The 27,602-nt window shown below is 40.1% G+C and overlaps 1 protein-coding gene and 1 long non-coding RNA gene across 4 annotated transcripts; both read left to right on the top strand.

The window, feature by feature from the left end:
- Nucleotides 1-1,433: 1,433 nt before the first annotated feature.
- On the top strand, nucleotides 1,434-2,190 carry LOC129750107 (uncharacterized). Its single transcript, XR_008738290.1, has 3 exons — nucleotides 1,434-1,566; nucleotides 1,625-1,805; nucleotides 1,920-2,190. It is a non-coding gene; the product is annotated as an uncharacterized LOC129750107 (long non-coding RNA).
- Nucleotides 2,191-2,450: 260 nt separating this feature from the next.
- Nucleotides 2,451-27,235, top strand: LOC129745671 (macoilin). 3 transcript variants are annotated; one of them, XM_055738937.1, is made up of 9 exons: nucleotides 2,451-2,738; nucleotides 3,017-3,813; nucleotides 21,479-21,623; nucleotides 22,194-22,320; nucleotides 22,383-22,509; nucleotides 22,576-24,066; nucleotides 24,145-24,451; nucleotides 24,523-24,712; nucleotides 24,778-27,235. In XM_055738937.1, exons 2-9 carry the CDS (start codon nucleotides 3,737-3,739, stop codon nucleotides 25,338-25,340), a joined length of 3,027 nt encoding a protein of 1,008 aa, XP_055594912.1. In that variant the 5' UTR covers nucleotides 2,451-2,738; nucleotides 3,017-3,736; the 3' UTR covers nucleotides 25,341-27,235. The 3 variants fall into 3 exon arrangements, with proteins under 3 accessions (XP_055594912.1, XP_055594914.1, XP_055594913.1); XM_055738939.1 differs by having other exon boundaries at nucleotides 2,851-3,813; XM_055738938.1 differs by having other exon boundaries at nucleotides 2,451-3,813.
- Nucleotides 27,236-27,602: the final 367 nt, after the last annotated feature.

Genomic DNA, 27,602 nt, shown 5'->3' with positions numbered 1-27,602 from the left:
CGATCGATTTCTATCAGGCTGCTGAATGAACAGTCAGACACTAATACTAACGTACAGGCGCAGTGTTTTCAGATTGTTTGTCAGCTTCGTTCAGAATTCGAAAAGGCGGTTTACTCAAGGCAAATTGGAATGAATCCAACATTTTGGCCATCTCAATGGCAATTCTTTCCCGTACTAAAGCTGTCTGAAAAATTTTAGATTAGGAAGTTGTTGTTCGACTCGAACTAAATTTGAATACTAAAAAGGAATTGTGTTTAGAATAATGAGCAATTTTTAGAGACAAGGAAGGCACAAAAGCGAAAAATTGTTGCTCTAGGAAAATAATTATTATTTTTAAAACATGCGATTATGAAAATAAAATACAGTGGATAAATTTTATATTTTATTAAAAAAAATTTCGTGTTTCACAAGATAGATCAAATTTTTCTATTTCCTTCGGTGGGTCTTGATGGTCACTAATTATTATAATTATTATAATAATCCGAAACTGACTGACAGATGTATTGTGAGTGCTAATTTACATTTGCATCACAATTCTTGTGCAACTGTAGCCGACTGAAACCGACACCAACGCAGCAACACCAAAACAGCATCGACCTATACCACCAGCACCGCACCACCGAAACAACACGAACTCTCCTGACACCACTTGATGTTGTGAAAATACATTTGAGCTTGTTGTGAGCAGCTGCAGCAACTGATCCGACTGACACCCGTCACACCACTATAACTCAGCACCACCGGCACAGCTCCACCGGCACAGCACCACGACGCTCCACCGATTGACTACACTTTCATTTGCACTGCAGGTCAAAAACAAACCCAGTCAGCTGTTTTTGACAGTTGTCAACTGCATGTGTGTAAGTGTAATTGAAACCGATAGAAACGAATCCTGCTCTCGAGCTTGATCGATTTCGATTGGTTTCGATCGACTTCGATTGGCTTCATTGAACGTCAATTGGATTAGTTTCGATCACAACATTGGCTGAGTGAACAACAATTAACCAATCGAAATCGATTGAAACCGATTTCAATTGGCTGTTGAACGCGCTTAATTTGAATGTATCTCCCAAAACATCGAATATCCCATTTGGACAAATTAAGCAGAAATCTAATCAACATCCTATTGAATGTTGGGAACACCAGCTCGGATTTCAGGAACGAACAGTTTTTGTTAAAAGTGCCAGTCGGACACGCAAAACATTTTTCGCCGCGAATTAAAGGGGAAACGACAAAAAACGCGAAAAGAAAAGGAACAACGCAAAGCATCCGCGAGAAGACCGTCTCGATTTCGTCAGCACCACACGCTCGTTTTTTTATAACCATTTTCGAGTTTTATTTAACCGTTTTATGGTTTTTCTCTGAAAACTTCGAAAATTGTTATTTTTCAACCAGAATGAATTGTTGAAATTCAAGCATATTCAAAGTTTTGGTGGAAAACCAAAAAAAATGGTTACAATTTCAATAACGAGCAGCGAAAATTTTCGTTCCGCCATTGTTTTTTTCAGCGACTCAAAGGATCGGGCTCCGTTTTTATTCCTTAAATTTCGCAACACAGTTTCAAAGGTAAATTATTTTCTGTTTGCATTGTGTTCATTAAAATTTTTACGATCCACATCTCTAGTTTCATTTTAGGCAATCGCTGTTAGAGCGCGGAGGAACGCGGAGCAATCGAGTCGAGGAACATGCTGAGAAAATTTGTCATCAACTGCAGCGGAAAAAATGTACCGAAAAGACCACCCGATAAGAACAAAAAAGTTCCGGATTTGGAACTCAAGTTTGAAGCGCTATTCGAAGCGTAAAAGGTGAGTTTATTTTAAATACTATTGGGCATCTGCAGGAAATTTTAGGAATTAGAAAATGTATTGAGAAGGCGGATAGATTATTTATAACCTAAAACGACTTATGCTTCTCCGCAGGAATATGAATCAGCTCAACCGAAAATCGATTTGAACCCAGGAACCTACAGAAAATTGGAAATCGATTTTATGATCTACATACAGAAAGAGACAGCTTCTTCCGGCAACCCAAAAACACTCTCGGAAATGTCCATAGTACTAATCGGAGGATCAACACCTACTGAAAATCGAACAACATAAGAACTGATGAATGTTATTCTATATCAACTTGTTCAAATTAAATAACAATAAAAAACTATGTATTATAATACATTTCAAAATATCAAATTCATTCCGTAAATCTTTTTTTTTTTTTTTTCTAATTATGATAAGAAAGAATCAGGTTCCCATTTTTAAAAACGGATGTTTTTCAACCATTATTCAGATCTGGTATTACGTTTGAAAAATAACCATTATTGAAGTTCTCTTTGAAATCCCATTTTATGAGTTTTCGCAGAAAACTCATAAAATGACTTAACCCACAAAACTTCGATTATGGTTATTTTTCAAGCGTTAATGGTTTAACACGGCCCAGCGTGCAGAAGAAGAAGGAAAAAAGTGCATCTCCTCAACGCAACCAAACCAACCATCATCGCTTCTCGGAGTGTGCTTGCTTTACCTTTTGCCATCGCGTATCGCAGGAGAAGGAAAAAAAAGATTGACAGTGGAAAAAAGGAAGAATTTTTGCTTGCGCTCGCGGTCCGCAAATAATACGGTTATCGGTCGACGGTGAAAAGTTAGCTTTTCCGGAGGGCAGCCTCACGGATTGAAAGTACACAAACCGGAAGTGACTCGTGTTTGGTGCCGATTTTGTTTTCGTATATTTTTCGGAAAGCGGAGGTAACTGGGTTTTTTCTCAATTTTTTTTGCGATTGTGTGCTTCTATTTTTTGAAGGTTCCGGAAAAGTGCGATTTCGGTAACACCTGCGGATTTTTCTTCATTTGAAATAAGGGTTGTTTCAGTTTAGGAAGAAATTTGTAAAGATTAGAGTAGATAAAATTAGGGAAAGGGTAGCACAGTCCCAAAATATTGATTCGGTTCAGCAACCTGCTGGTTGGAGATGAAAAAACGAGCAGTGGATTTTATTGGTTTTTTTCTCGTTATCCCTCTTCATTAGTAAGCAGCTAGTGGGTAATTTTCCGCGAGGAAGCGGCCTTGTGAAAAGTGTGTTTTGTCCAGTGCACTCTGGCTGGATGTTAGTATCACGGAAAATCCGGAGAGCACTAGGTACGGCACAGAATCTAGGGGAAAAGGGGGCAAAAGGACAGTGAGAGCATCATCACAGATTGAAGAAAACCAACAACAGCTACAACAACAAAGCAAGAAGAAAACCTCCGCTACCAACAACAGAAAAAACATCAGCAGAGAAGAAAAATACAAGAAGAGCAAAAAGCCATCAGCTGCCATCGTCGCGGCCAGCAAACCAAATCAACAACAGCAGGAGGAGGAAAAAAAGTTAGAAGAAGCTCAAGAAGACAGATTCTAAAATTAACGCCACGAAAATCGCCACGGAAGGCGAAGGAAAACAAGGAAAAATAGTTTTCCCACACTTGGGGCCATTTGGGTTTGTCATACGTCGCGCTAGATCGGTGCCGTGTTGGGAAAGTGTAATCGAAAGAAAACTTTACGTACACAATCTGGTGAAGAGGAGAAAGTAATTTGGTTCGGCTGTAGAGATATCGTGCTTGGCCGTTCTCTATCTCAATTCTCAGAAGCCGGAACGGCGATCCGTCTTTCGCGGATTGTAGTAGGTTCCAGGAACAAGTTTCAAGTGGCTCGTTGCTGCTGCAAACTGGCGCTGCCGATCCACACCAACTGGCGGCGACGATCCTAAATAATGAAGCGGCGAAATGCCGACTGTGGCAAGATACGGCGGCCCATCAAGAGGAACAAAATAGCGGAACAGATCGGAAGGTAAGTGTTGATGATTTTGCTTAGCTTAGATAATCAGATTGCAGCTCTTGTCGATGAAAGCAAGCGTGCTTGCGTAGAGCATTTGGATCCTGATCAATATTTCCGGCCTTGTCCTTTTAGCACGAATTCGAGGCTGATTGAGCGATCGCCCTTTATATCTGGGATCTATACATACCTACTTTGAAATTATTTTTCGCTGATGTAATCTATATCTATATATATATATATATAAAAATGAATGTTTGTCTGTCTGTCTGTTCCCTATAGACTCGGAAACTACGGAACCGATCATCGTCAAAACTGGCATCTGAGAGTTTTTGAGGCCGGGGATGGTTTCTGTAATAGTCAAATCTCCATCCGACTTATGGAGAAGAGGCTTCCATACAAAATTTGTAGTTTTTCGAAACAAATTAAAGTCATGACATCCATTTTCTTGAGATTTTTTTTCCTTTGGGCGGTTTGTTTTTCGTCTCTATGGCCGAGGCGTCGCAAAAGGAAAGTAACCCAGGCATAGCATACTGATCAGTAGGAATATTTTGGCGCGTATTTCTCAACCTGGGGTTTGTTTTTCGTCTCCATGGGCGAGCAAACGTCGACGCATAAGGATAGTAACCAAAGCACACTGTTCATTGATTGCTGGAAAATTTTACAATAAGACGCCTGTTTCTCAAACACGTGAGGCGATATGCAATCTAGATTGTTTTTTTCTTGCTTATTTGATTTGTACACAGCTCGTGGTAATAAATGACGCCTAGATGTGACACGGATTGATATTTTATCAATCGAATCAAAACCAATTGAAAGATGTTAATGTAGGTAGCATTCGACTTTTCATTCAAGGAACATTAGAACATGTTCAAACGTTCAACTTTTTCTGTTAAAAAAAATTTAAAATTATCCCCCTTATTCTGCGCCGCGCGTGACGTGACGATAGTCGAGTCGAGTCGGAGTCACGTGAGTCTTGGCACCTTATTCCCGAAGCCGATGTGACAGAGCATACGATTTGTTACTCACGGTGACTACTAGATTAGGATAAGAACTCAAAAAGTTCATTCTAAAAGACGTTTCTCACCTGAAGCGATTACTGAAATCGGGTGACTCGACTATCGTCACCTCACGCGCGGCGCAGAATAAGGGGGTATGTTTTCTTCTAGAAATTGTAACTTCGGCCCAAATACACAACTGAAACGAATTTAGAAATGAAAATGGGTGCTTTTTATTTTAAATAATTCTGAAAAAACCATCGCACTTTTTACTTACATACCAATTCAAGTACGTACTTAACATGAAAAGTGTTTTTGTGTTACATGGCTGCATAAAAGAGACTTTTGATCCGCTTCGTTTTTTAAAAGCGAGACTTTAGAACTGATATTCAACTGGACGCAAAATTTTTAAGAGAAATTTTTAGTTTACCCTTAAAGTGTTAAAAACAATATTCCCTTCTGTCAACTTACACGGTGGAGCAAGGGCAAACGTCGAACTTTTAAGAAATTCATCTTCAAAATGATTCAATATGTTGGAAAGACCAGAAGGGGTATTCCGAATGTTGAAACTGCAGCGGATATTGAAAATTCTTAAATGTCTTTGTAAATGAAGGTCATTCCCTTTGAACAGCATTCGTTAAAAGTGGAGTATCAAACATAAATTTATATTGCAGGAGTACTGCAGATATATCAGTGAAACTTGATAGAACAAAACACAGGAATTCGTATTAAATCCATTTTAAAGCCATTACTCTGACGCATCTGTAAATAAGGTTTGCATTGACACTTGCCCCAATATACGGGACAAATGTAAACTTAGAAATTTATTTTCGCCTACATTTTTGAGTATTTGACTTTCAAAGAGAAAATTAAAAAAAAACGCTGAGAACTTATTTAGTGATGCAAATGATATTTTTTTAAATATTTATATGTTTACCGTAGTAAATTTATTTAAAAAAAAGAAAATTGGCACTGTATTTAATGCAAAACTAATTTAATATATTTTTCATTACCATGATAAGTGCTGTTTGGGTATCGAGCCGGTTTGCCTACCTTCTTCAAGCAGTGGGGGACAAAATAGAAAAAAATGGGAGAGCTCCCATTTAAATTTAAGATAAAGAGCTTTTCAAAGAAGGGACTATATTTAAAAAGGTTTTTTTTGGGTACAGCGTACACATTTCAGATCTTCAAAAACGAGTTTAGAGATCAGTAAATAATATATACCATCTTTGAATTGCTATTCAGAACTGCAGCTGCAGCTCTCATTTCAAAGTTGTTGGTTCTGAAGTATGATGAGGTTTGATTTAAAACAATGCTCTCTAAAATCTAATTTTAATAAATTTTTACAAATTACATTTATTTCCGGAAGGTGTAGCAAAGCACAACGGGTCAGCTAGTAATATTATATTAACATTGAAAGTTAGAAGTCATCAATAATAATTTAAGTTTTTGAATATCAGTATAAACCCGCTCGAGTCAATGACCAGAGTTATCTAAAACGAGTCTAATGATTTACAGTTTCAAATAGTCAATTTGAATTGTTTAATTGGCCTCAAATAAATAAAGATAGAATTATATCCAAATTGGCACAAGAAATCAGCAGTATTAAGAAATAGTTCTTCAATCTCTTGGGCACCTCAAATTCGCCAAATCACGCTTCACTTGGTCTAACCACCTCGCTCGTTGCGTTTGATGCCTATAGGATTCGCAGGAATTGCAGGACAGGCGTCCGACATTCTCGCAACATGTCCTGCCCAGCATATCCGGCCAGCCTTCACCACCTTCTGGATACTGGGTTTGCCGTAGACTCGTGCGAGCTCGTGGTTCATTCTTCGTCTCCACAGTTCGTACCTCCTGCACACCGCCAAAGATGATTCTTAACACTAGTCGCTCGAATACTCCCAGTAATGAATGAGCGTCATGTACAGGTTACTGCTGGTGTCATTATCTGGGTTCTCCAGTGAGCCGAGATAGACAAAGTCTTCGGCTATCTCTAGCTCGTCGCCGTCGATCATGCCTATGTCATTGTCAGACTATACTTTGTCTTGGACGTATTTATCGTCAATCCAATTCTTCCTGCTTCGCGTTCCAGTTTGCGTTAGATCTCCTCTACCGCAGCATATGATCTGCCGACTACCGTGAAGGACCCAATGGCCGCGCATTTAAGCAATGATGAATGTTCTCTGTGCCATACAAAAATCGTTTTTTGTGCGATTCCGAAAAGAAAAGCACTGACACGTAGTAAAACTTACGTTCTTTAAGGGAAAAATTTAAAAGCGAGAGATTTTTCATTGTAACGTCACAAAAAACGCGAATTTGTAAAAAGTGTTTGTGTACCAATGGCCGCGCACGCTTATGATGCTTGTTCCAATCGCCGCTCACAAGTGTACCAATGGCCGCGCACTTCTTAATTTGATTTTAACAGTGGATAAGGTATTCAAACAGTTAAAAATGCTGTTTACATGGCTCTCAGGCTCATTGCGATTACTCTCAGGTAAGGATTTTCAAGATTCACACATCAAATACTGATTTGTCGTCATTGTTTTGTGATACTAGTCTAGTGCAAAATTAGTATGAGGCGCCATTTTTACAAAGCATTATTTTGCCGGAAGATATATTGGAACAATGTTTTCGGTCCCGATTTCGAAGAATCATCACAAATTCGGCGAGCTGTCTGAAAATTCACGAAGAAACTGACGAATTTAAACGTAAACAGATCCGAGTTGCTATCTAACCTCAAATTTCCAACACTTTGTAGCAATTTTTATTAGATAATCGTTTCTTCTGACACTGTTTCAAAAAAATGTGTTTTTTCAGCCGGTTTTATGAAGGAAAACATTGATTGGAAAACTTGCCTGTGAATCTTAAATAACCTTTGTGAAATTCCGAAGAAGTTCACTAAGATTAACTGCTTATAAATACTAGAATACTTTCCGTGCGCGGCAATAGAAACATTCAAAAATCAAGTGTACCAATGGCCGTGCACAACAATATTGTCATTTTTTCCGCAACAGAACCTTCAAACTGTTCACTTTTCTTCACAATTGATTCGTTATATAGCCACAAATAACTTACGTTCGAAAATTTTTGCCAAGGTGCTCGAACTAAACACAAAAAACTGAATTTTAAAAAGGGACCCGTTTAGCTCACTTGCTAAGGACAACAGAAAAAATGGCATCCGACAAAAACGATGTTTGTTTTTATTGTTTCCTGACCTCAAAAAGCAGAATAAATTTATTTCTAGTATGACAAGTGAAAGATACCTAGCGGAGGTATCCGAAAATGCGAAACATAGAAATTTTCGTTGTTGAATTTCGGAGAAAATAAAGATTTAAGTTGAAAGTGCGCGGCCATTGGTACTGCGCGGCCATTGGTGCTTTCACGGTATATCAAAGTCTTTGGCAATGCATTGTCTTGAATCATGATACTGAAAAATAAATTTCTGAAAATATTATCAATTTGGAATTTCAGTTAAGCATCTTATTTAGAATTTAGTGGCGTTGATATTTTTTCGCACACAACTACACTGTGGAAAATTTTCGATTTCATAGGTATTGCAAAAATATAATATTTTTGAAATAATAAATAGATCCTAAAGTCCTTCAAACATTTTCTTCAATTTCTTGACAAAAGTTGAAGACAAACATCAGCACTAGGTATTAAAACGTAAAATAAACTTTTTCAAAAAAAATATTCTTCTGGCTGACCAGTGACACCTTCTGGCTGACCTGGAGCATCTTGTGGCCTCTGCGCTGACGATCCTCTGCGCATGGATCAGCTCATAACTGCTGATCATAGCGCACAACAAAAGCACGAGAGTAACCCTCTCGGCTATCAGCACCACCCAATTAATCAGGGGTGTTGCTGCAGCTGGACCTGTCCATCTCTGCGCAGCCCGGTTGCGAATCTTGAGACTCCTTCCGGCCGTCGAACGTGAGCTCACGCTTGCTAACCGCAGCGTGGCTCGTGACGGCATCGAGAGTAACCCCCTCGGTCCAATAACCTCCCCGAACTTGACCTCTGGTGGAAACTCCTGGCTGACTGGCCCTCTGCGGTGGTCCTCTGGTTGGTGGCTGGCCCCTCGACCTGGCTGGTCCTTCTGCGCTGGTCGCTGATGAACTTGCTAACCGCAAGTATTGAGAGTACCTCACTAACTCGTTTTCCAATTTTCCAGACGTATCTGGGCTCTTAACCTGTTGAAAAACGCAGGTTTCCCTGGTGGAAGTGGAATAGAGCTATCTTTATTCAAGTTTCGTCAGTATAGTCATTACATAACTACACAATTCATTAGCGATTGCTATTGTCGCAATCTTCACTTATCATATTTCCTAACCGGAAAAGTACTTATTCCTTAATGAGTACTTTGATACTCTTACCCAGAATATCTGGCAACACTGTTGTGTTACCACAAACGCAATTTGAGTATTCTTGCTTAACAGTGTGATGATGTAAACATTTGTACCGCGTTTATCATCATCACCTGTCATCAGCAATCATCGATCTATTGTTCTTCGATTGCGAATTGAACACACAGAAAGCGGACCTACCTACCTAAGGGTCCGGCGCCGATGGACCGACGCATAGGGCTGAGATAAAAGATCTCCATTGCTGGTGATCCGGAGCCAGCGTCTTCACTTGCTGCCAGCCAAGGTTCTCGTCAACTGTGCGGATTTCAGCGGCTAGACTTCGTCGCCACGAGCTTTTGGGCCTGCCTCTTCTTCGATGCCCATCTGGATTCCAATCAAGCGCCTCTCTGCAAATCTCGTTTTAATCCATGCTTCCGAAAATCAATCATTTTCACTGAGCCATGCTTGACTACATTCAGAGCCAAAAAATCAAAGCAGCCAAATTTTCCTTCTTCAACCAAATCATACAAACAATCATGCATGACAACGACGCTTCTGTATTTGAAACACTTTTGCGATACATGATGAGGTAAAAAAGGACGCAGACTATCAGCAACGAACGTCTCGATGCTGATTTCCTTCCCCTAACGACTTTCAACCTTTAGGATCATAACTGATATGTATCAGTTCTGAGCGATCTATGTAGGCTGTCAGATGATTTTTTATTTTTCGTTTTGCCTAGAAGGACAAAATCATGACTAGGTAACCGCAATGAACTGTCCAGCATGTGCTACAGCTTTTTTGAACATGTGGTCCTGGTATTTATTCAGATTTTTCTTTTTGAAACATTAATGATCGTCTATCAATAACGAGCATTATCAACAATGATGCGAGGATAGACGTTCGGGAATGATTAAGGGAGCGACGTTCAAAATGTATCACCAAGTATGTCGATCACCGTCGATTAGCCACGTGACGAATAGCAACGGTAGCCTCCGGTGGAGTATGGTATATCTTCTTATATCAAGTTAGTGTTGATTTTCGACATATATTCAATGGGTACTTTTACCACGTGCGTATCACAGCACTCGGAGGTAGCATCATTCTAGCTAGAAACCATTCCTGATTGCTTTTCTTGAGCGATTTTCCGACCACTGTTTTAATCTCTTCGCAGCGTGTGCCCAATCCATCTCCACTTACAAGTTCAACGTTTGAGATCCAGTTGCCAGGCCACCAAGCGCGGACGATGTTCCGCAGGCAGCGATTCACAAAAACTTGCAGTTTTCGCGTCGTCACCGCATATGTGCACCAAGTTTCACACCCGTACAGCAATACGGATTTGACGTTTGAGTTGAAGATTCGGATCTTAGTTCGTAGAGAGATCTGGCGTGAGCGCCAGATGTTTCGGAGACTCGCGAACGCAAATCGGGCTTTTTTGATCCGGGTTTCGATGTCCTTCTTGGTACCACCATCAGGCGTAATCTGGCTACCAAGATACTGGAAGCACTCCACTGTCTCGATCTGTTGTCCAGCTACCACGAAATTGGAACGATTTTCTGTGTTGATTTCCATCGACTTGGTCTTTCCGACATTGATTTTGAGACCTGCTGCCTTGGAGCTTTCGGTGAGGTCGTCGAGTTTGCTCTGCATGTCTAGTTGTGTTTGGGCGAGCAAAACAATATCGTCTGCCAGGTCAAGGTCGTTCAGTTGCTCAATCGCTGAAGGATTCCACGGCAATCCTCGGTTTGGTCTACAGTCAATCGATCCAGTCAAGATCTCATCCATTACGATGAGAAAAAGCAGCGGTGACAAAATACATCCTTGTCTCACACTCACCGTTACCGGGATTGGTTCGGACAAGACACCGTCGTGCAAGACCTTGCACGAGAATGCCTCGTACTGTGCTTCGATGAGATGGACTAGTTTCTCTGGGACCTCTCGTCATCTAAGAGCAGCCCAGATGTTTTCGTGGTTCAGTCGGTCAAATGCTTTTTCGAAATCAACGAACACCAGCAGAAGAGAGTCCTGGAATTCGTTGATTTGTTCCAGTATTATTCGTAGCGTTGTGATGTGGTCTACACATGATCGTCCGGATCGGAATTCAGCTTGTTGCCGTCGGAGTGTAGCGTCGATTTTCTCCTGGATCCTGTTCAGGATCACTTTGCAGAGTACTTTGGGGGTTGTACAGATCAACGTTATGCCTCGCCAGTTACCGCACTCTGTCAGGTCTCCTTTCTTCGGGACCTTTACGAGGATACCCTGCATCCAGTCGGCCGGGAATGTTGCAGTTTCCCAAATGTCAGCGAAAAGACGGTGCAACATTTGTGCTGACAAGGCAGGGTCGGCTTTTAGCATTTCAGCAGGAATGCAATCGATTCCAGGCGCTTTGTTGGATTTCATGTCCTTGATTGCCGCTTCTATTTCAGCCAGCGAGGGCGCTTCCGAGTTGACGCCATTAATGCGACTTACTGTGGGCGCCTCGAGCTGCGGGTTCTGTTGGCCATTGCTATTTGTAACTCGGAAAAGTTGTTCAAAATGCTCAGTCCAACGCTTGAGCTGATCTGTTCGATCTGTCAGCAGCTGACCTGCTCGGTCTTTCAGCGGCATTCTTGCATTAGTCCTTGCACCACTAAGGCGGCGAGAAATATCATATAATAATCGGATATCTCCAATGGCGGCGGCTCTTTCTCCCTCTTCGGCTAGGGAGTTTGCCCAGGCTCTCCTGTCTCGTCTACAAGCTCGTTTAACTGCCTTTTCAAGCTCCGCATATCGTAAGCGGGCGGCTGCTTTGGCTGACCCGGTACATGCCTGCTCAATTCCGACTTTCGCCTTTCTCCGATCATCGATCATCCTCCAGGTTTCATCCGACATCCATTCACTTCGTCTTCCACAAACTTTACCGAGAGTACCATTGCTCGTCGTGATAAAAGCATCCTTGATTCCACACCACTGTTCTTCGACTGTTCCGTCTGTCGGCAGCTCCGAGGCTCGGGATTCTAGCTGTTCAACGTATGCCCTTTTCACCTCTGGATTCTCCAACCGGCGGACGTCGTATCGACACCCGACTTTCTCCTCGCGCCGTTGGACACGCGCAACTCTCAGTCGTATCTCGCCAAGGACGAGGTGATGGTCAGATGCAATGTCTGCGCTTCGTTTGTTGCGGACATCAAGGAGGCTCCTTCTCCATTTTCGGCTGATGCAGATGTGGTCAATTTGATTTTCTGTTCGGCCATCTCGGGATACCCAAGTGACCTTATGTGCTGGTCGATGGGGGAAGAGCGATCCACCGATCACCATGTTGTTGTTGCCACAAAATTCTACAAACAGCTCTCCGTTTTCGCTCATCTGTCTTAGGCCATGGCGCCCCATGATGCGCTCAAGGTCCTGATTATCGGAGCCAATCTTTGCGTTGAAGTCGCCTAAGTGGATTTGAATGTCACCCTTCAGAATTTTCTCTACCACGCTGTTCAGTGGACTGTAAAACTGGTCTTTCTTCTGCAAATCGGCAACGTTAGTTGGCGCATAACACTGGACCATTGTAAGGTTTCTAACCCGTGTTCTAAATCTAGCTATGATCATTCTTTCGTTATCGGTTCCCATCTAATGAGGGCCGTGAGATCTTGGTAGAATTATATCGGGAATCGAAGATCGAAAGGAAGGAATTCCGCCTTTTCAGAACGTCCACCCTCAACACACTTCAGCGTCGATCAAAGGCACTAGCTTGTAAGAGGGCTAGACTTTTCTAGTGGAAACCAATTTCGGAAAGATGCAACACTTCTTCGTGATTTCGTCGCTGTACGACTCGTTTTGAGTCAACCTCAAGAGAGCATTTTCTACACGTCGATGCTCGTCTTGCCGCAACGGAACCACTGCAAACGAAATTTCTACCTTGATGAGCTTTTAAGTTTTGAAGTTGATAGGACAGCTTGGTGAGATTTTAATATTTAGGAGTAGATAGGACAGCTTCGATGGGTTTGCCAGTTGCCAGTAACTCTGCGAGATGTATCGAAAAATGCACGCCTCTGTGCAACCTGCAACATAATCTGGTCACGTCGATAATACAACTCGGAAGCTCAACACCGTGGAAGAGGTGTATTGCTTTGCTTTTCGTTCTTGTATTTGCAACGGGAAGATTCTGTTGAGGCCATTCCGAAGGCTGCTGGTACAGAAACTCCATGAATCTTCGCTTGAAAGATCCGGAATATGACCTCAATTGGCATCCCACAAATGCCAGATCACGCCCCACTTGGTCTAACCACCTCACTCGTTGTGCTCCTGCTAGTCTCGTTCCCTCCGGATTGGTAGCTAACACCTCTTTTGCAGGATAGTCGTCCGGCATTTTCGCGATATGTCCTGTCCAGCGTATCCGTCCAGCCTTCGACACCTTCTGAGTCGTGCGAACTCGTGGTTCATCCTTCGCCTCCACATTCCTTTCTCCTGCAAGCCGCCGAAGATGGTTCGTAACACTCGTCGCTCAATACTCCGAGTGTGCCGAGTTCCTTCTCGAGCAATATCCACGTCTCGTGCCCGTAAAGGACAACGGACATGGTCTAATGAGTGTCGTGTACTGGTTACACTCATTGCGAGGGCTAAGTCTTCTCGACAACCGTTGCTTGTAAAGTTCATAGTAGGCACTACTTCCGCTGATCATTCACCTCCGGATCTCACGGCTGGACAGTGGTTTAACACTCGAAAAACGTGATCATGGGATTTTTGAAGGCCTAATTGTCAAAATAGCTTCATGGTATGTTCTACAATGTTTCATCATTTTTAAATGCGCATATTTTATTGTAAATTTTTTCCTGATCAATTCACCTATAAGTGAGATAATTTTTCTATTTTTTGTATTTATCATTTTACCACTATGACGTCTCCAGAAAAGTTGTAGATCATCTAATTTTAAGAACCTTTATTGAAGACGGAAAAGCTCTATCTTTTGAACAACATATTTAAAGACATTTTTTCAAAAACTAACCTCAAAAAACGAAAAATTCGTTTAACTTATTTCGAAGCGAGTTTTGAGACAAACTATGTATGAGAGAGTTGTGACAATTGTAAAACTACACAACTTCATTGAAGGTGTCAAGTCACTATTTTGAATTTAATGGTACTTTTTGGGAAATTTCATTTAAAAATGGCATGTTTTCATTGTTTAATATCTCTAAAAGTTGCAAACATACCAAAACAAAAATATATACATTAGAAAGTGCAATCTTTCAACTTTCATGGACATATATAGTTTCATTTGTATGCATGAGGTTTCACTACTAAAATAACTTATCTAACATTGGCAAATTTCAGCATTTTTTCACACACATAAGTTCTTCCTTCAACGCGAAAGTGGTATAGTTGGCTGATCGAGGAATTGTTGAATCGGCTATACTAAAACTTTAAAACTAGTAACTTTCAGTTAAGTTATTTTAGTAGTGAAATCTCATGCATACAAATGAAACTGGTGTGCACCGGTGCACAACTGAACGAAAATGAATACGGTATAACTTATAGGTTATGGCGAATCCGGGACTGAGATAAGAAGAGAAGATACGTCAATGGTCACACAAATTGTGATTATTAACGAATCTTCTCTAAATAATCTAAATCTAAATAATATTGAAATTGTAGTAAGTTGTGGCCACACGGAGAAAAAAGACGACAGTTGTTTCAATTATTTCAGCTTGTTATACCAATAATCAAAATGCAGTTGGTTTTTTCGCATTCAACCACTTATATAATAGATTCAACTACAAACTTCTAATTGTTCTTACGCAATGAACTATCAATATAATGCATTCAACTGTATGATTTATTTTATGCATTCAACTATAAATACAATAGATTCAACTACAAACTGCTGATTGATCTTATGCAATCAACTATGAAAATAATAGATTCAATTGTAATGGTATAATTGATTAAATTGTAATGGTATAAGGTACACCGGGGCAAGTGCAAACGGTTTTCACCATAGTTCAACTTTCACATGTCCTGAAAAAATATGTATATGTTCAAAAATCATCAATTATCGTTCGTTTCATCACTAAAATAGTTCTCAACAAATTCCCGTTGAAAGTGAAAAATAAAAAAATGTTGGTAAAAAGTAACGATGCTTTTGTGAAAAAATTTCAAAATTTTTGTGCAAACGCAATACTTTTTCCAAACTAATTCACAGATGAGTCAGTGTATCGGTCCTAAAATGAATTGAATACATGTTCCGGTACGTTTTATCAACTTTTATCAATATATTTGCTGTTTTCTTGCAATATTGATAACTTTTTGGAACTTCATTTTTGGTGACTGTTGTTTTAAGCAAAAGACCTTCATTTACTAATGCATTACGGAACTTTGAACATCCGCTTCAGATACAACACTTTGGATACCCCTTCTGACCATTTTAATATAATGCTGAACCATTTTGGTGATGAATTTTCTGAAATGGCTGATGTTACATGGCTTAAAGTGCGTTTGCACTTACCTCGGTAGTGTCGTTTGCACTTGCCCCGCAGTGTGGGTTAACAAGAGCGAATATTATTTTCACAACTTTCGGGGTGTACTGAAAATTTATCATAAATTTTCTGCTTTCACTTGAATATCGGTCTCAAACACTCACCTTTTAACGAAAATTCGGATTTGAATGCCCTTTTTTGCAGCCAAAATATGCAAAACATAAACACACTGTTCATGTCTAGTACGTACTTGAATTCGTGTGTGATCAAACAGTGCCGTGTTTTTAGTGAAAAATTAAAAGAAAGTTTAGTTTATCTATGTCAGATTGTTTGTTTGGGTCTAAACAACAATTTCTAGAAGAAGAAATATTTTTTACTTTTTTTTGTAACAGAGAAAAGTTGAACGTTTGCACTTGCCCCGAGTTTGCACTTGCCCCGGTGTACCTTAATTGATTCAACTGTAGATATGATAGATTCAACTACAATTGTATGATTGATTATAGGCAATCAACTATAAATATAATAGATTCAACTGTAGTGGTATAATTGATTCAACTGTAAATATGATAGATTCAACTGTAGTGATATAATTGATTCAATTGTAAATATGATAGATTCAACTACAAATGAATGATTGATTCTAGGTATTGAAACATAAATATAGTAAATAAAACTGTATTGTTATGATAGATTCTGTGTTACTTAAATACTATAGTGTTCATCAGCTAAAACAAGAAAAAAGTGTGGGACCCGATACGTGTTCCCTGTAGCGATCGTATCGCTGTTTTTAGGGCTCAGCCGATAGTTCCTGACATCGGTGGCAAAACGCAAGCACTCTCCGGTGATGAGGAAACATTTTCCTCTACCAGTTCGTGGCAGCGGTCTCGTAGAAGGCCGACAGTTCCTGGAATTGGGAAAAGTACACCTACTATAGCTGCCCGGGAGATCGACGTGGGTCTCGACGTTCTTTTACACGATCCTGGCAGGATCCCACAGTAAACTAGCATTATGGTAAGTCAACGTATGATAGATTTATGTCATGATATTGAGTAATCTTCGCCGGTGCAGAAGCACGAACATCTTCCGGGACCGATTAGTTAAGACGCAAAATTTCCTGGGCAACCATGCATCAAGATCCAAAAAGAAAAACAGCAGAGGAACCAGGACATGGATATCGGGATTTCCGGTCAGGTTTTCTAGCATCATGGCGGCTAAAACGAACTAAATTCAAAATGCTGAAATAATAAATTAAAAGAAAATAAAACGTAGCCATAAAATTATTCCGAAAAAGTGCTTCAGATATGATAACATCCAATAGAAACAGAAATTATTTGTACATTATTTATAGTTGACCTCAGTGAATCAATCATAGAAATAAAATTGAATCTGTCATGTTTATAATTAAATCAATCATATTATAATTGAATCTATCATATTTATAATTAAATCAATCATATAATTATTATTGATTCTACTATAATTATTGTTGAATGTATAACATCAATCGTGCATTATAGTTGAATCTATTATATTTATAGTTGAATGCACAAAATTAATCATACAACTATAGTTGAATATACATTGTTGACTGTACGAAATCAATAAGATTGTCTATTATATGTATTGTTGAAGTTTTAATAATTATAGTTAGCCGAGAATTAATCAGATATATGATTGAATATAAGTGGATTATTGTTGGAAATACTATATTTTTTTCTCCGTACAATTGTGCGCGAAAATGAGTAAATTTAAGTTAAAATGAGAGAAATCAGTTCTCAGAGAGGCAGAAAATGTGCGACTTTTTGCAAATTCTGAAGAAGTTGTAGAACTCCAAATGCCTCTATTGCAATCCCCTGGGCGAAACTAGATTTATGTTCGTTTTTGTCAGGTTGTGTGCAAAACTGAGCGAGTGGGATGAACGAATACGGGTTTTGTTTGTCGCTCGATGTTTCTCTTAGGCCGATGACATAGTGAGAGCGATGCGATGCGAATTGGCGAACGCGGCCAATGCTAACTCGAGCGGCGGAACAAATTGACATCTGCTTCGCCGCGTTGAGTATGTCAGGTTTAAGCGATTCACATAGATTTTCATCAAATGTGGTTCGCCGCATTGAATCGCATACGCCAGTTCGCATCGCATCGCACTCACTATGTCATCGGCCTTGAGCGCCCGGCTTGCCACCCACCGGCGCAAGCTGCTTGCTTGCTAGTTTTTTTTATTGATTGGAAATTTAAATAAGACACAGTACTCGCTCGTTGATCGGACGCTTTTTAATCGGACACGCTCGGTAATCGGACGTTTTAAAGAGCTAATTTCGCAGAAATATAAATATCTTCTTTTGAATCAGCCTCCCCCTACCCCCCACCCCCCCAGCCCCCTTCGAAATTTCCGAAAAACCCGAAGGGCCGAAATTTGAAGTATTTTATGTAAATTTCGAAATAGAATTCAAATATTCGAAAAATTACAAGACCAAAAAACCAATTTTGGAAGATGGCAGTTATTCCACCTTTTGTATCCTTGATTACATTGATTTTTTCGAAAAAAAACTTGATTTATAGGTTTTGTGCAATGATATAGTATAAAATTTTGTTGCATACAAGCTTTCGTGCAATTTAATCCAATTTATTTGTTTTTTTACAGTATTTATTATTATTCCTCCCCTCCTCTCCCCGCTCTCCTCGCTATGTTCCAACTCCAAGTGACAAAAGGATTTGAAATTGGTTTCAGCCTTATTTTATAGATAGAACTGGTGTTTTTCATATATTTACTTACTATCAAACGTTAGTAAATCTTTAACTCATTCAATTCAGTTTTTCTCATTATTTTTTTCTCAATTTTATAAAATATATCAATTATTGTGATGAAAAATAGTGTTTAGAGTCAAAACTTTTGAACAAAATAATGTTTCTGTCAAGGCACCTTTGGTAATGGACGTTTTCGTTGTCGGTTCCAACAGCGTCCGATTAACGACTGAGTAGTGTGCTATAAATTATTGAAATCTGATGTGAATTTTTGAGTTTGATTTGATTAGGTCGTATGAGCCACTTGATATGTTCCTAGAAAATCGCTGTTAAAGTTTTGAATCACATTTTCAACTCTTATTTTATGAATGTTGATCAGATTCGTCTGCCAATCAGATGAACAGAGTTAGACTGAAAGCTGATTATGCTGATTTGTTCGAAACAAGTGCAATATTTTATTTTTCATTTGGCGCAAGCATCTTTTTCGAGGGATTGCAGTGGAGAGAGAATAAAATTCTTTGCATTTGGAATGGTAATGATCAAAATTCAACAACTGCTTAACAATTTGCAACAATTAGCACATTTTCACTCTCTCTGAGCACCGGTTTCTCTCATTTTAACTGAAACCTTCTAATTCTCTCTAACAAATTGCCACAAATTATAACAAATTCAATCATTGGCTGCCAAATTTATTTGATTATTGACGATGATTCTCCGTTTATCTCAGTTCCCTGATCCTTTTAGTCAATCGATTAATTTGATTCCAAAAACTAATCGTACTAGCCCGAATCTTCCCTATTTCATTCGGAGCACTATCTGGCATTACTTTTCTAACAACATTGCTTCATACGGGACAAAAATTTAGTATCTGATGAAAATGCTCCCCGGATGCTTATTTTTTGCTCAGTTTCAACGCCTTTTCATCTTCTTCTAATCTTCTATCCGTTAATAATTTTTATTTTTGAAATGTTCTCACTAAAAGAACATGACATGCACCTAGTAACTTACAGAGTTTGCAAATTATTTTTAAGTTCTAAACTTCATTTCAAATAGAATATTTAACTTATTGATTTGATACCATTTGCAATTCTTTTCCAAATACTATGCCTGCCAGTTGTTCATTCTTGTTTGGTCGCTAATCAACTGCCAAAAAGGGGTTCGTCATCAAAACTGTGCCGTTAGCCAATTTAAGCACATACCTACTAGCCACGCTCGTAGAATAACATGGTAAATATTTACAAATTGAATCCACAATCAATTTGTAAACATTTCCAGTGCTATCGTACAATGTTGTCCGGTGTGTCAGTGTTACACTGACAATAATCAAGTACTTAAAGCCCAATTCAACAGACAACACAAATTCAACACCGCAGCTGATAGTAGAAATGAGTTGGTAGCATATATTTGGATCATTAAAAAAAAATAGCACTCGTTGATCTTTACCAAAAATTATACCAAAACTTCTTTCTTCTAAACTTGGATCGAAAATTCACAGTTTCGCTGGTGCAATAACCGTTATTTGTAGTATTGGGAAAAAACAGGAACTCACTACGTTTGCCGTTAATTCCCAACCCATGAAAAGATTAAGATGTAAATAAGTCATATCAAAAGACATTTCCGTAAAAACATCTGCCGGTGAACATTGCAGCTTTCATTGAAAGAGCCCATCCATCTGCTCGCTTTTTTTCATTATCAGTTCTCACTTACGAAGCCAAACAGAACAGCTGACTTGTTTTTGCGGTTTAGGCGAAACGAGAAGCAAAGGGAATTTCGAAATCGAGAAGCAGATCGCCACCATGATGCATCAACTCGAAATGGACTTGCCAAAATTGTTTGTTCTCCCTTTCGCGAGGTGAAGTTTAATATTACGGAATTTTCTATCCTTCTTGCCGGTACATAAGATGTGTGGTTGAATTTGCAGCAACCCTTTTTTGCATCTTGCACTTACCATGCGAGAGGTTGCATGTTGTATTCGCAGACGTACCTTGCACTCATCAGTTCCAGCCCAATTGTAATTAATATTCGGCTGTGGGATTCGTATGATCATCTGTTGATTTTTATACCAAAAGCCAGTTTAATTGTAGGTATTTTTATTCGATATTTGTGAGCTTTGTCTTAAATTTATGTTAATCATCATTACACAACAATAGACTGAGTCGATTTGGGGTCATTTTTTAATTTCTCAAACCCTGGGGTCAAAAGAGCTTTATTTTGGCTCAAAAATTCATCCACATTTTTTTTCCTGAATTTTAAACTAACGTTTACATGAGTAAATTTTATCTCTTGGGTTTTTCTGAGAAATTAAAATAATTTGTTAAGAAAATCTTTATCATTTTTGTTCCTTTTGTGGAAGTGAGCCTGCCAATGGTTTTCGCGCCAATTCTTTTAAGGAAATTTTTCACATATTTGCTGTTGAATAGGGACATGTTTTTGGCATTAGAAACATTCACTTCAACTGACATCACTGTTAGTGCCTATAGCGAAATATTGCCTAAATTAGGCGTGCAATACATCGCTAGGCACCAGCAGTGATGTCAGTAGAATTTATTGTTTTTCAATGCCAAAAAACGTAACCCTATTTAAAAGCTTTTGTTTTTTTGTGAGTGTTTTTACATCATCCTCCAGGATGATTCAACAGCTAAAAACTTGTCCGTCTAATAAGATTCGAAGTGCCCCAATCAATGGTGCTATTTTAAATTGCAGGAGACATTTTTTCAATTTTTGATTTTTCAATATAAATTTTCTATTTTAAAACGCGTTTTCACTTTAGTTTGTTGACTCGGGCGAACAGTTATTTTATTTTTTATGTAAATAAAATAACTGTTCGCCCCGAGTCAACAAACTAAAGTAAAAACGCGTTTTAAAATAGAAAATTTATATTGAAAAATCAAAAATTGAAAAATGGCTCCTGCAATTTAAAATAAATTCTTCCAACTTCAAGCAAATCAACAAGACTAAGTTTGTGAAACTCGGTTCTGTGATTGGCCCTGACCCCTGGCTCTTTTTTGTCGACCTCGCTCGTTAATGATGAAAAAAACTTTTTAAAAAATGTTCTCCAGAAAAAAAATAATATAACTCAAGTTTTAACTTATTAAAAACTACATAACCTTCTAAATAGTAATGCATTTCTTCTCTCTTCTTTTGTGCACAGCAACACTCTGTTATACGTGAAATTTCTGCTGCTATGGGCATTCGTCATCACCGCTGATTTCCTGCTCGAGTTTCGGTTCGAATTCCTGTGGCCGTTCTGGCTGCTGCTACGGTCAGTGTATGACTCCTTCAAGTACAAGGGTCTGGTAAGTTTCGCCACACACGCACGCAAGTTTTCCAGATTTTCTATGTGGGATCTAACCTGGGTTGCCAGGTGCCCAGATTTGTCTGTAAAACCAAGACTTTTGACCCTTCGTCCAGATATTGGTCAGACACAGATTTTGCCCAGATTTTTGCTTAGAGTGCCCAGATTTTACAGACTTTCAAAATTGAGTGATGAAATCGATATTCATGTATCGAATTTGATCCGTAAGTGCCAGATTAGACTGTAAATCTCGCTTGTATTCATGGGTATTTGACCAATCATTCATTAAACTTTTTTTTAAATTAGACTGGCATGGTACGTGGTAGGAAACATTGTTAGTTATATACTTCTCAAATCGAAAATAACCCGAATACAAACACCCCCCCCCTAACCCCCCCCCCCCCTCCCCCGCTCACACGTATCGGCAAAACTCTTGTTCAGTACCCAATTTGTGATCTCCCTTGTGCACAGACACGCACAGACTTTTTTTCAAAATTGCCCAGATTTTTTATCCTTAACACCTGGCATCCCTGGATCTAACACATGTTTTAATTTTATCGTTGCTGCGTAGGCTTTCTCGGTATTATTCGTATGCATTGCCATCACCTCTGATCTGGTGTGTCTGTTCTTCATACCGGTTCAGTGGTTGTTTTTCGCGGCCAGCACTTACGTCTGGGTGCAGTATGTGTGGCATACAGGTAAATTTGGAAAAATCTCCTTCGAAAGCGATGAATTACTGTATTTTTCTCTAATGTTTCAGATAAAGGAATCTGTCTGCCAACCATAATTTTATGGATACTGTTTGTCTATCTGGAGGCAGCCATCCGATGGAAGGACAGTCGAAACATACCGCACCTGGATCTGTGTCGACCGTTTGCAGCGCACTGGTACGTTAATAATTGAAATCTGTTTAGAGACTGTCTTAAACAACGTGGATTTTTGGTTTATTCCAGCATTGGATATCCGGTGGTGACACTAGGGTTCGGCTTCAAGAGTTATGTCGGTTACCGAATAAGGCAGCGAAAGCAGCGTGAGGTGGCCAAAGACAATGACTTCTACATGCAGCTGCTGCAGGAAGCTTTACCTAAGGAGGAATCCGCTGCTACTAGCGCCACTTCTACGGACGGCAGTTCTATCAATACTGAACATCAAGATCACCAGCTGTCGCCGGTGAATACGATGAGCAAAGAACTGTCCGTGACGGCGCTTCAGAGTAGCAGCAACAGTAGTAATAGCAGTTCCGGAGCAGGAAATGGACCTGGTGGTGGTAGTAATCATCATCATCACAACCATCATAGCAGTAAGAACTCAGCTCAAAGTCACAACAAAGCGCAAGTGAGCAATGCGGCGGTTACAGGATTGATTCATGCCGCTAATGGGCACGCCGGGAGCGGTGCTTCAATATCCAGTAATTCGTCATCGAGTAGTGGGGTGTCCGGAAGTATTGGAACTGGCGGAAGCACTACGATGAATGGTGGGATGGCACACTCAAAGCAGCTGCACCGGAAAAGTCTTGATAAGGACGGTTCCGGGTCGCTCAGTGGAAAAGCTCAAAACTATTCATATCATAGCAGCAGCAACGCCAAGGAAAGTTCCCGATCTTCCGTGGACAGTTCACACACAAACGGTGCTGCCATGTCTCCAAAGGAGAAAAAAGACTGTGACTCTTCTGGACTGCAAAAATCCACCTCGGAAACAGGCTCTTCTGGGTCGAGCTCGAGTCAAAGTAAATCCAATCATGCCAATAGCAGTAACAGCAATGACAGCAACCACCATGACAGTGTAGGGGCAGGAGGAGGTGGAGGAGGCAAGAACAAACATCAACAGAACGGTCACGTGGTTAATTATGACATGGAACTGCATCAGAACCATGTTGAAAATGATCCACCGGTGGTAGAACCTAAACCAAGCCGTTCCGGTCGAAAAAATCGAATCAAACAGAAGGAAAATGCCAATAACTTGGCTGCGGTTCGTTTGGCTGCAACGCTTGCTCTAGCGTCTTCAATAAGCACTCTAACAACTACTGCAGCTTCGGCATCGACTGTGACCACCAGCACAATGTCTTCAATGGCTTCTTCAATTTCCTCGTCTTCTTCAACCACTTCTTCGACAGCTTCCAAAGACAATCATCTCAGTGAACAGGAACAGCAACGGGTAACGACTACTAGCAGTGGTAATAATACTCAGTCCAACGGTTCAAACGTGGCAGCTACATCGGCATCGGTGTCATCGGCGGCTGCGGTTCCCAGTGTGCCTGTGGTCGTTACCGTGAAGGTTTGCGAAGGCTGCAGTCGCATGGAGGCCGATGCCAAGAAGCTGCGATCCGAGCTGGGAGCGATGCGACAGAGTGAACACGAACTGCGTCAAAAGTACGATTCAGCCAACGCCAATCTGAAACAATGTTTGCAGGGCAAACAGAAGGAAAACGAGGAACTACAAAACAAGTAAGAATATTTTAATATAATGTAGATTTTTAATTACCCAAAAAAAAAACAACTTAACTTATCTTCTCAAAACTCCAGATTTCAGGAACTCCAAACGCAACGGCAACAGGAACGACAGAACATGCAAACCGTGGAACGACGGCTAGGAGATGAACGGCGCCACCGACAGTCTTTGGAATCCCAGCTGCAGAACGAACGAAAACACCGGAAGCTGGCGGAGGAGAAAGCTGCGGGTGCCGTTGCTCGTGCGGCTGAGTGTGGCGACCAGTGCAAGGTAAAACGGCAACAGATGGAAATGGAAATCCAGAGCCTGCGGGTGGATCTGATCAACTCTGAAGACGCCAAGCACAACGCCGAAAAGCAGAATCGGAGCTTTGAACAGGAGGTTTGTTTTTCAGCAATTGGTCGTTTTTTTCAATTTTTTTTTCTAATTTTGTGGAAAATTTAACTTTACAGATGCGCAAGTTTGAGGTGCAGTTACGAAACCGTGAATCTCAGCAGAGTGCCGAAGTATTAATGTCTGCCCTAGCGGCAATGCAGGACAAAAATAATACACTGGAAAAGAACCTTTCGGCGGAAACGAGAGTTAAGCTGGACTTATTCTCGGCCCTCGGAGATGCCCGACGGCAACTGGAGATTGCCACATGTAAGCGGTTTTACATCTTAAAATTAAACTTTGAACGTAAATGTCTACACGATGGTATTTTACAGGTTCACTTCGCACCAAGGAGAAGGAGATATTAGACTTGAAAGCAAAGATAGTTCAGCTGCTAGCAGTTATGCCGGCCATGCCAAACGATGCGCTTTGTCTGACTGGTCCCGGGCCTTCAGCAGGTGGGAATGGTGGAGGATCGTTGATGCGATTGGTTGATGCTCCTCAATTGTTGCCACATCCGGCTCTCAATGGACTACCATCGGCTACCGGAGGTCAACAGCCGAGTCCCATGTCGCACTTGGTGATGAACAATCCGCCGTTGATCAGTCAATTAAGCAATCTAAATGTACTAACGTCGACAATTACAACCACTGCTGCCGGTCTGTCGGGCTCTACTTCGATAGTGGCTGGTGCCGGGATGATGCAGCAAGCCCATCCCCAACAGCAATCAGCAGTCAATCCCGGACTCGTTGCTGCCGCTGCTGCAGTCAATGGCCAGATAGTACAAATGCAAAACTCAAACAACTGTCCCTCCAATTTGGATCCGAATGCGTCAGTATATACACCCAAAAACTGCTCCTCATCATCGTCATCCATGGTCGGTGGGACCGAAGCCTGACCGATGGCCCACCAGGAATTACAGCAATTCCTCTCTAGCAGCACACCTTTTTCCAATCTCGATCTGATTAGCCACAGCAACAGCAGTTCCAGTAACGATAACAGTTCCACAGCTCTGTTTCAGCAAATTAATTCGCAGCAAGGAGGACTTCCCTTTCCTTGAGAGAGCGTGACCGTGGAAATGGAAAGTAATGAGAGTGGAAGTTCCACCAGCACCTCTCTGATCTCAAGCAAGCTTCTTGTTCACATTCAGGCCGAGATCCGTAAAGCAGAAAATATGAATTTAATTACGTTCCTAGACTCTGAGAGTTGCTCTCAGTAGCACCTGATTATATTCGTCGCGAAGAAAAGAAAACGTACACTTAGTTGTAACAGAACGTACCATTGGACCTGGGGAACACTGTTCGAGTTTTAATGAATCTTACTATTTTTCCTCTAGATTTTGTTTTTACTTTAAATCTACGGTGAAATCGGGAAAATATATTTGACCCATAGCGTTTACATTTCAGCCTCTTGAGAAAATGCGCTGGTTTAATCTTTCGACACTTATTCTAACTCAGGTTCAAACTTCAAACTGCAGAGTTTTCCCGAAACTCGCAAGAACAATATCTCGATGTCTAACTCAAAAAAGTGCAAACGTTCCTTCGAATACCAATATTTTAGTCTATATATGTTGATATTCCTTCCACTGTCTCCCGAACACCTCTTCATTTTCTCTCTATTTCGAAATAAATCGACACAAGTGAATTCAATTTGCGACAACTGGAAAACATAATGCAAAAACTAACAATACGGAGCAAGATAAAGGAGATAAAATTGAAACAAGAAATGTTGTGATATTCATATTACTTAAAATTAATGATTTAACACTTTTAATTTTTAAAATTATAGCTTATTATTTATAGTAAACGACATCAACCGCGTGGAGCGAAACGATCATGCGTATATCATAGGTTAATAAATAAACGTTGGAAAACTCTTGGCTACCATTTTACGTTTTTAAGTTAAAAATGCGAGCTAAACATCGGATACCTTTTTGTTTTAAATGAATGATTTGTTTTGAAAATCATGTAAACAAGTCTGCATTGAATAACACAAATAGCTGGATAGAACAAGAAGAAACGAGTAAACCTGTCGAGAACTGATATGTGGAGACATTTACCATACTAAGTACAGAATCGAGAAATTATCGTAACAAACAAACAAAATATGATCATGCGTGTGAGTAATTTGCATAGGTATCTATTGTAACATTGTAACCGAGCTAACCGGAATGTAAGAAAAAGCAAGTAACGCTGAATCTCGGAAAAGAGCAAGAGTCCGGCTAATGACCGGTGAAATTAATTGACAAGAGAAAAAAACACGATCTGGCAGATCAAGCTGGTTTGTAAATCATTACACAAATTAACAAAACACAGTCAAAACACCTCTTAAACTACATGATTTGAGAACAAAATTTCTTTAAACCGAAAAGATTCAAAGATTCAGAAAAGGCAAAAGCAACATCAGATTTATGTGAGATTTCTTCTCCGAATTAAAGCGATCTATATATACCAACTACACATGAGTAGTGACTGTTCGCGCAACGGACGACAAACAACAACCGGTAACACAAATGCTCTCTGTTTTAGTATTTTCTCTCCCGAACAGCATTACGAGAAAGTGGGGACACCCGATGACTCTGAACGTCATCGGGAGGACACCTTACGCCCTTACGAGGCGTGTTTAAGGTGCAGAAAACAAAAATTTATAAAATTCAAAACCAAACTGGTCATAAGCAAAACCGCAAACCACTATGATGATTCAACATGAAAGAAACAAAAAAAACTTTTGTGAGCGTAATTGACTACAGCAAGACACAACTGATGATAAGAATAAACTGAAAATTGCAAACTACGAGGAACGACACTTCTGAATTATGGGATTGAAAGAAAGCCTTCATTTGATTCAATAGATTAGTCAATTTTGTAGTATTTCTAAACTTTGGACTTCTAATACATGGTGGTCGAACAACAATCTTCAGGAATGAGTGACACACCTAGCTGATATTCGACAGCAAGGTAATACCGAAATTCTTATACTTTGGGGGTTAATCTGCGAGTCGAGTGACGTGACTCATAAAATTTCACTTCTTTATCCTGACTCCAGGAAATGTTTCAGAGAAGAAACGTCAGTATGAATGAGCTCCAAAAATCGATCACAGGACATTTGAGCTGAAATTTCTAGCCTAGAATGGTTTCTGGAGTCGGCACAACGATGTGAC

This window comes from Uranotaenia lowii, chromosome 2 (assembly GCF_029784155.1).
Source record: "Uranotaenia lowii strain MFRU-FL chromosome 2, ASM2978415v1, whole genome shotgun sequence".
NCBI lineage: Eukaryota > Metazoa > Arthropoda > Insecta > Diptera > Culicidae > Uranotaenia > Uranotaenia lowii.
Note: the sequence above shows the minus strand (reverse complement) of the source record. Positions and strands in the feature narration are given on the sequence as shown.

Bases quoted from the DNA above. Each gene is read 5' to 3' on its own strand.
- LOC129745671 (XM_055738937.1), top strand. From the start codon at position 3,737: ATGAAGCGGCGAAATGCCGACTGTGGCAAGATACGGCGGCCCATCAAG. The intron at 21,624-22,193 runs GTAAGTTTCGCC...GTTGCTGCGTAG, and splicing joins CCTTCAAGTACAAGGGTCTG to GCTTTCTCGGTATTATTCGT. The intron at 24,713-24,777 runs GTAAGCGGTTTT...GGTATTTTACAG, and splicing joins GCAACTGGAGATTGCCACAT to GTTCACTTCGCACCAAGGAG.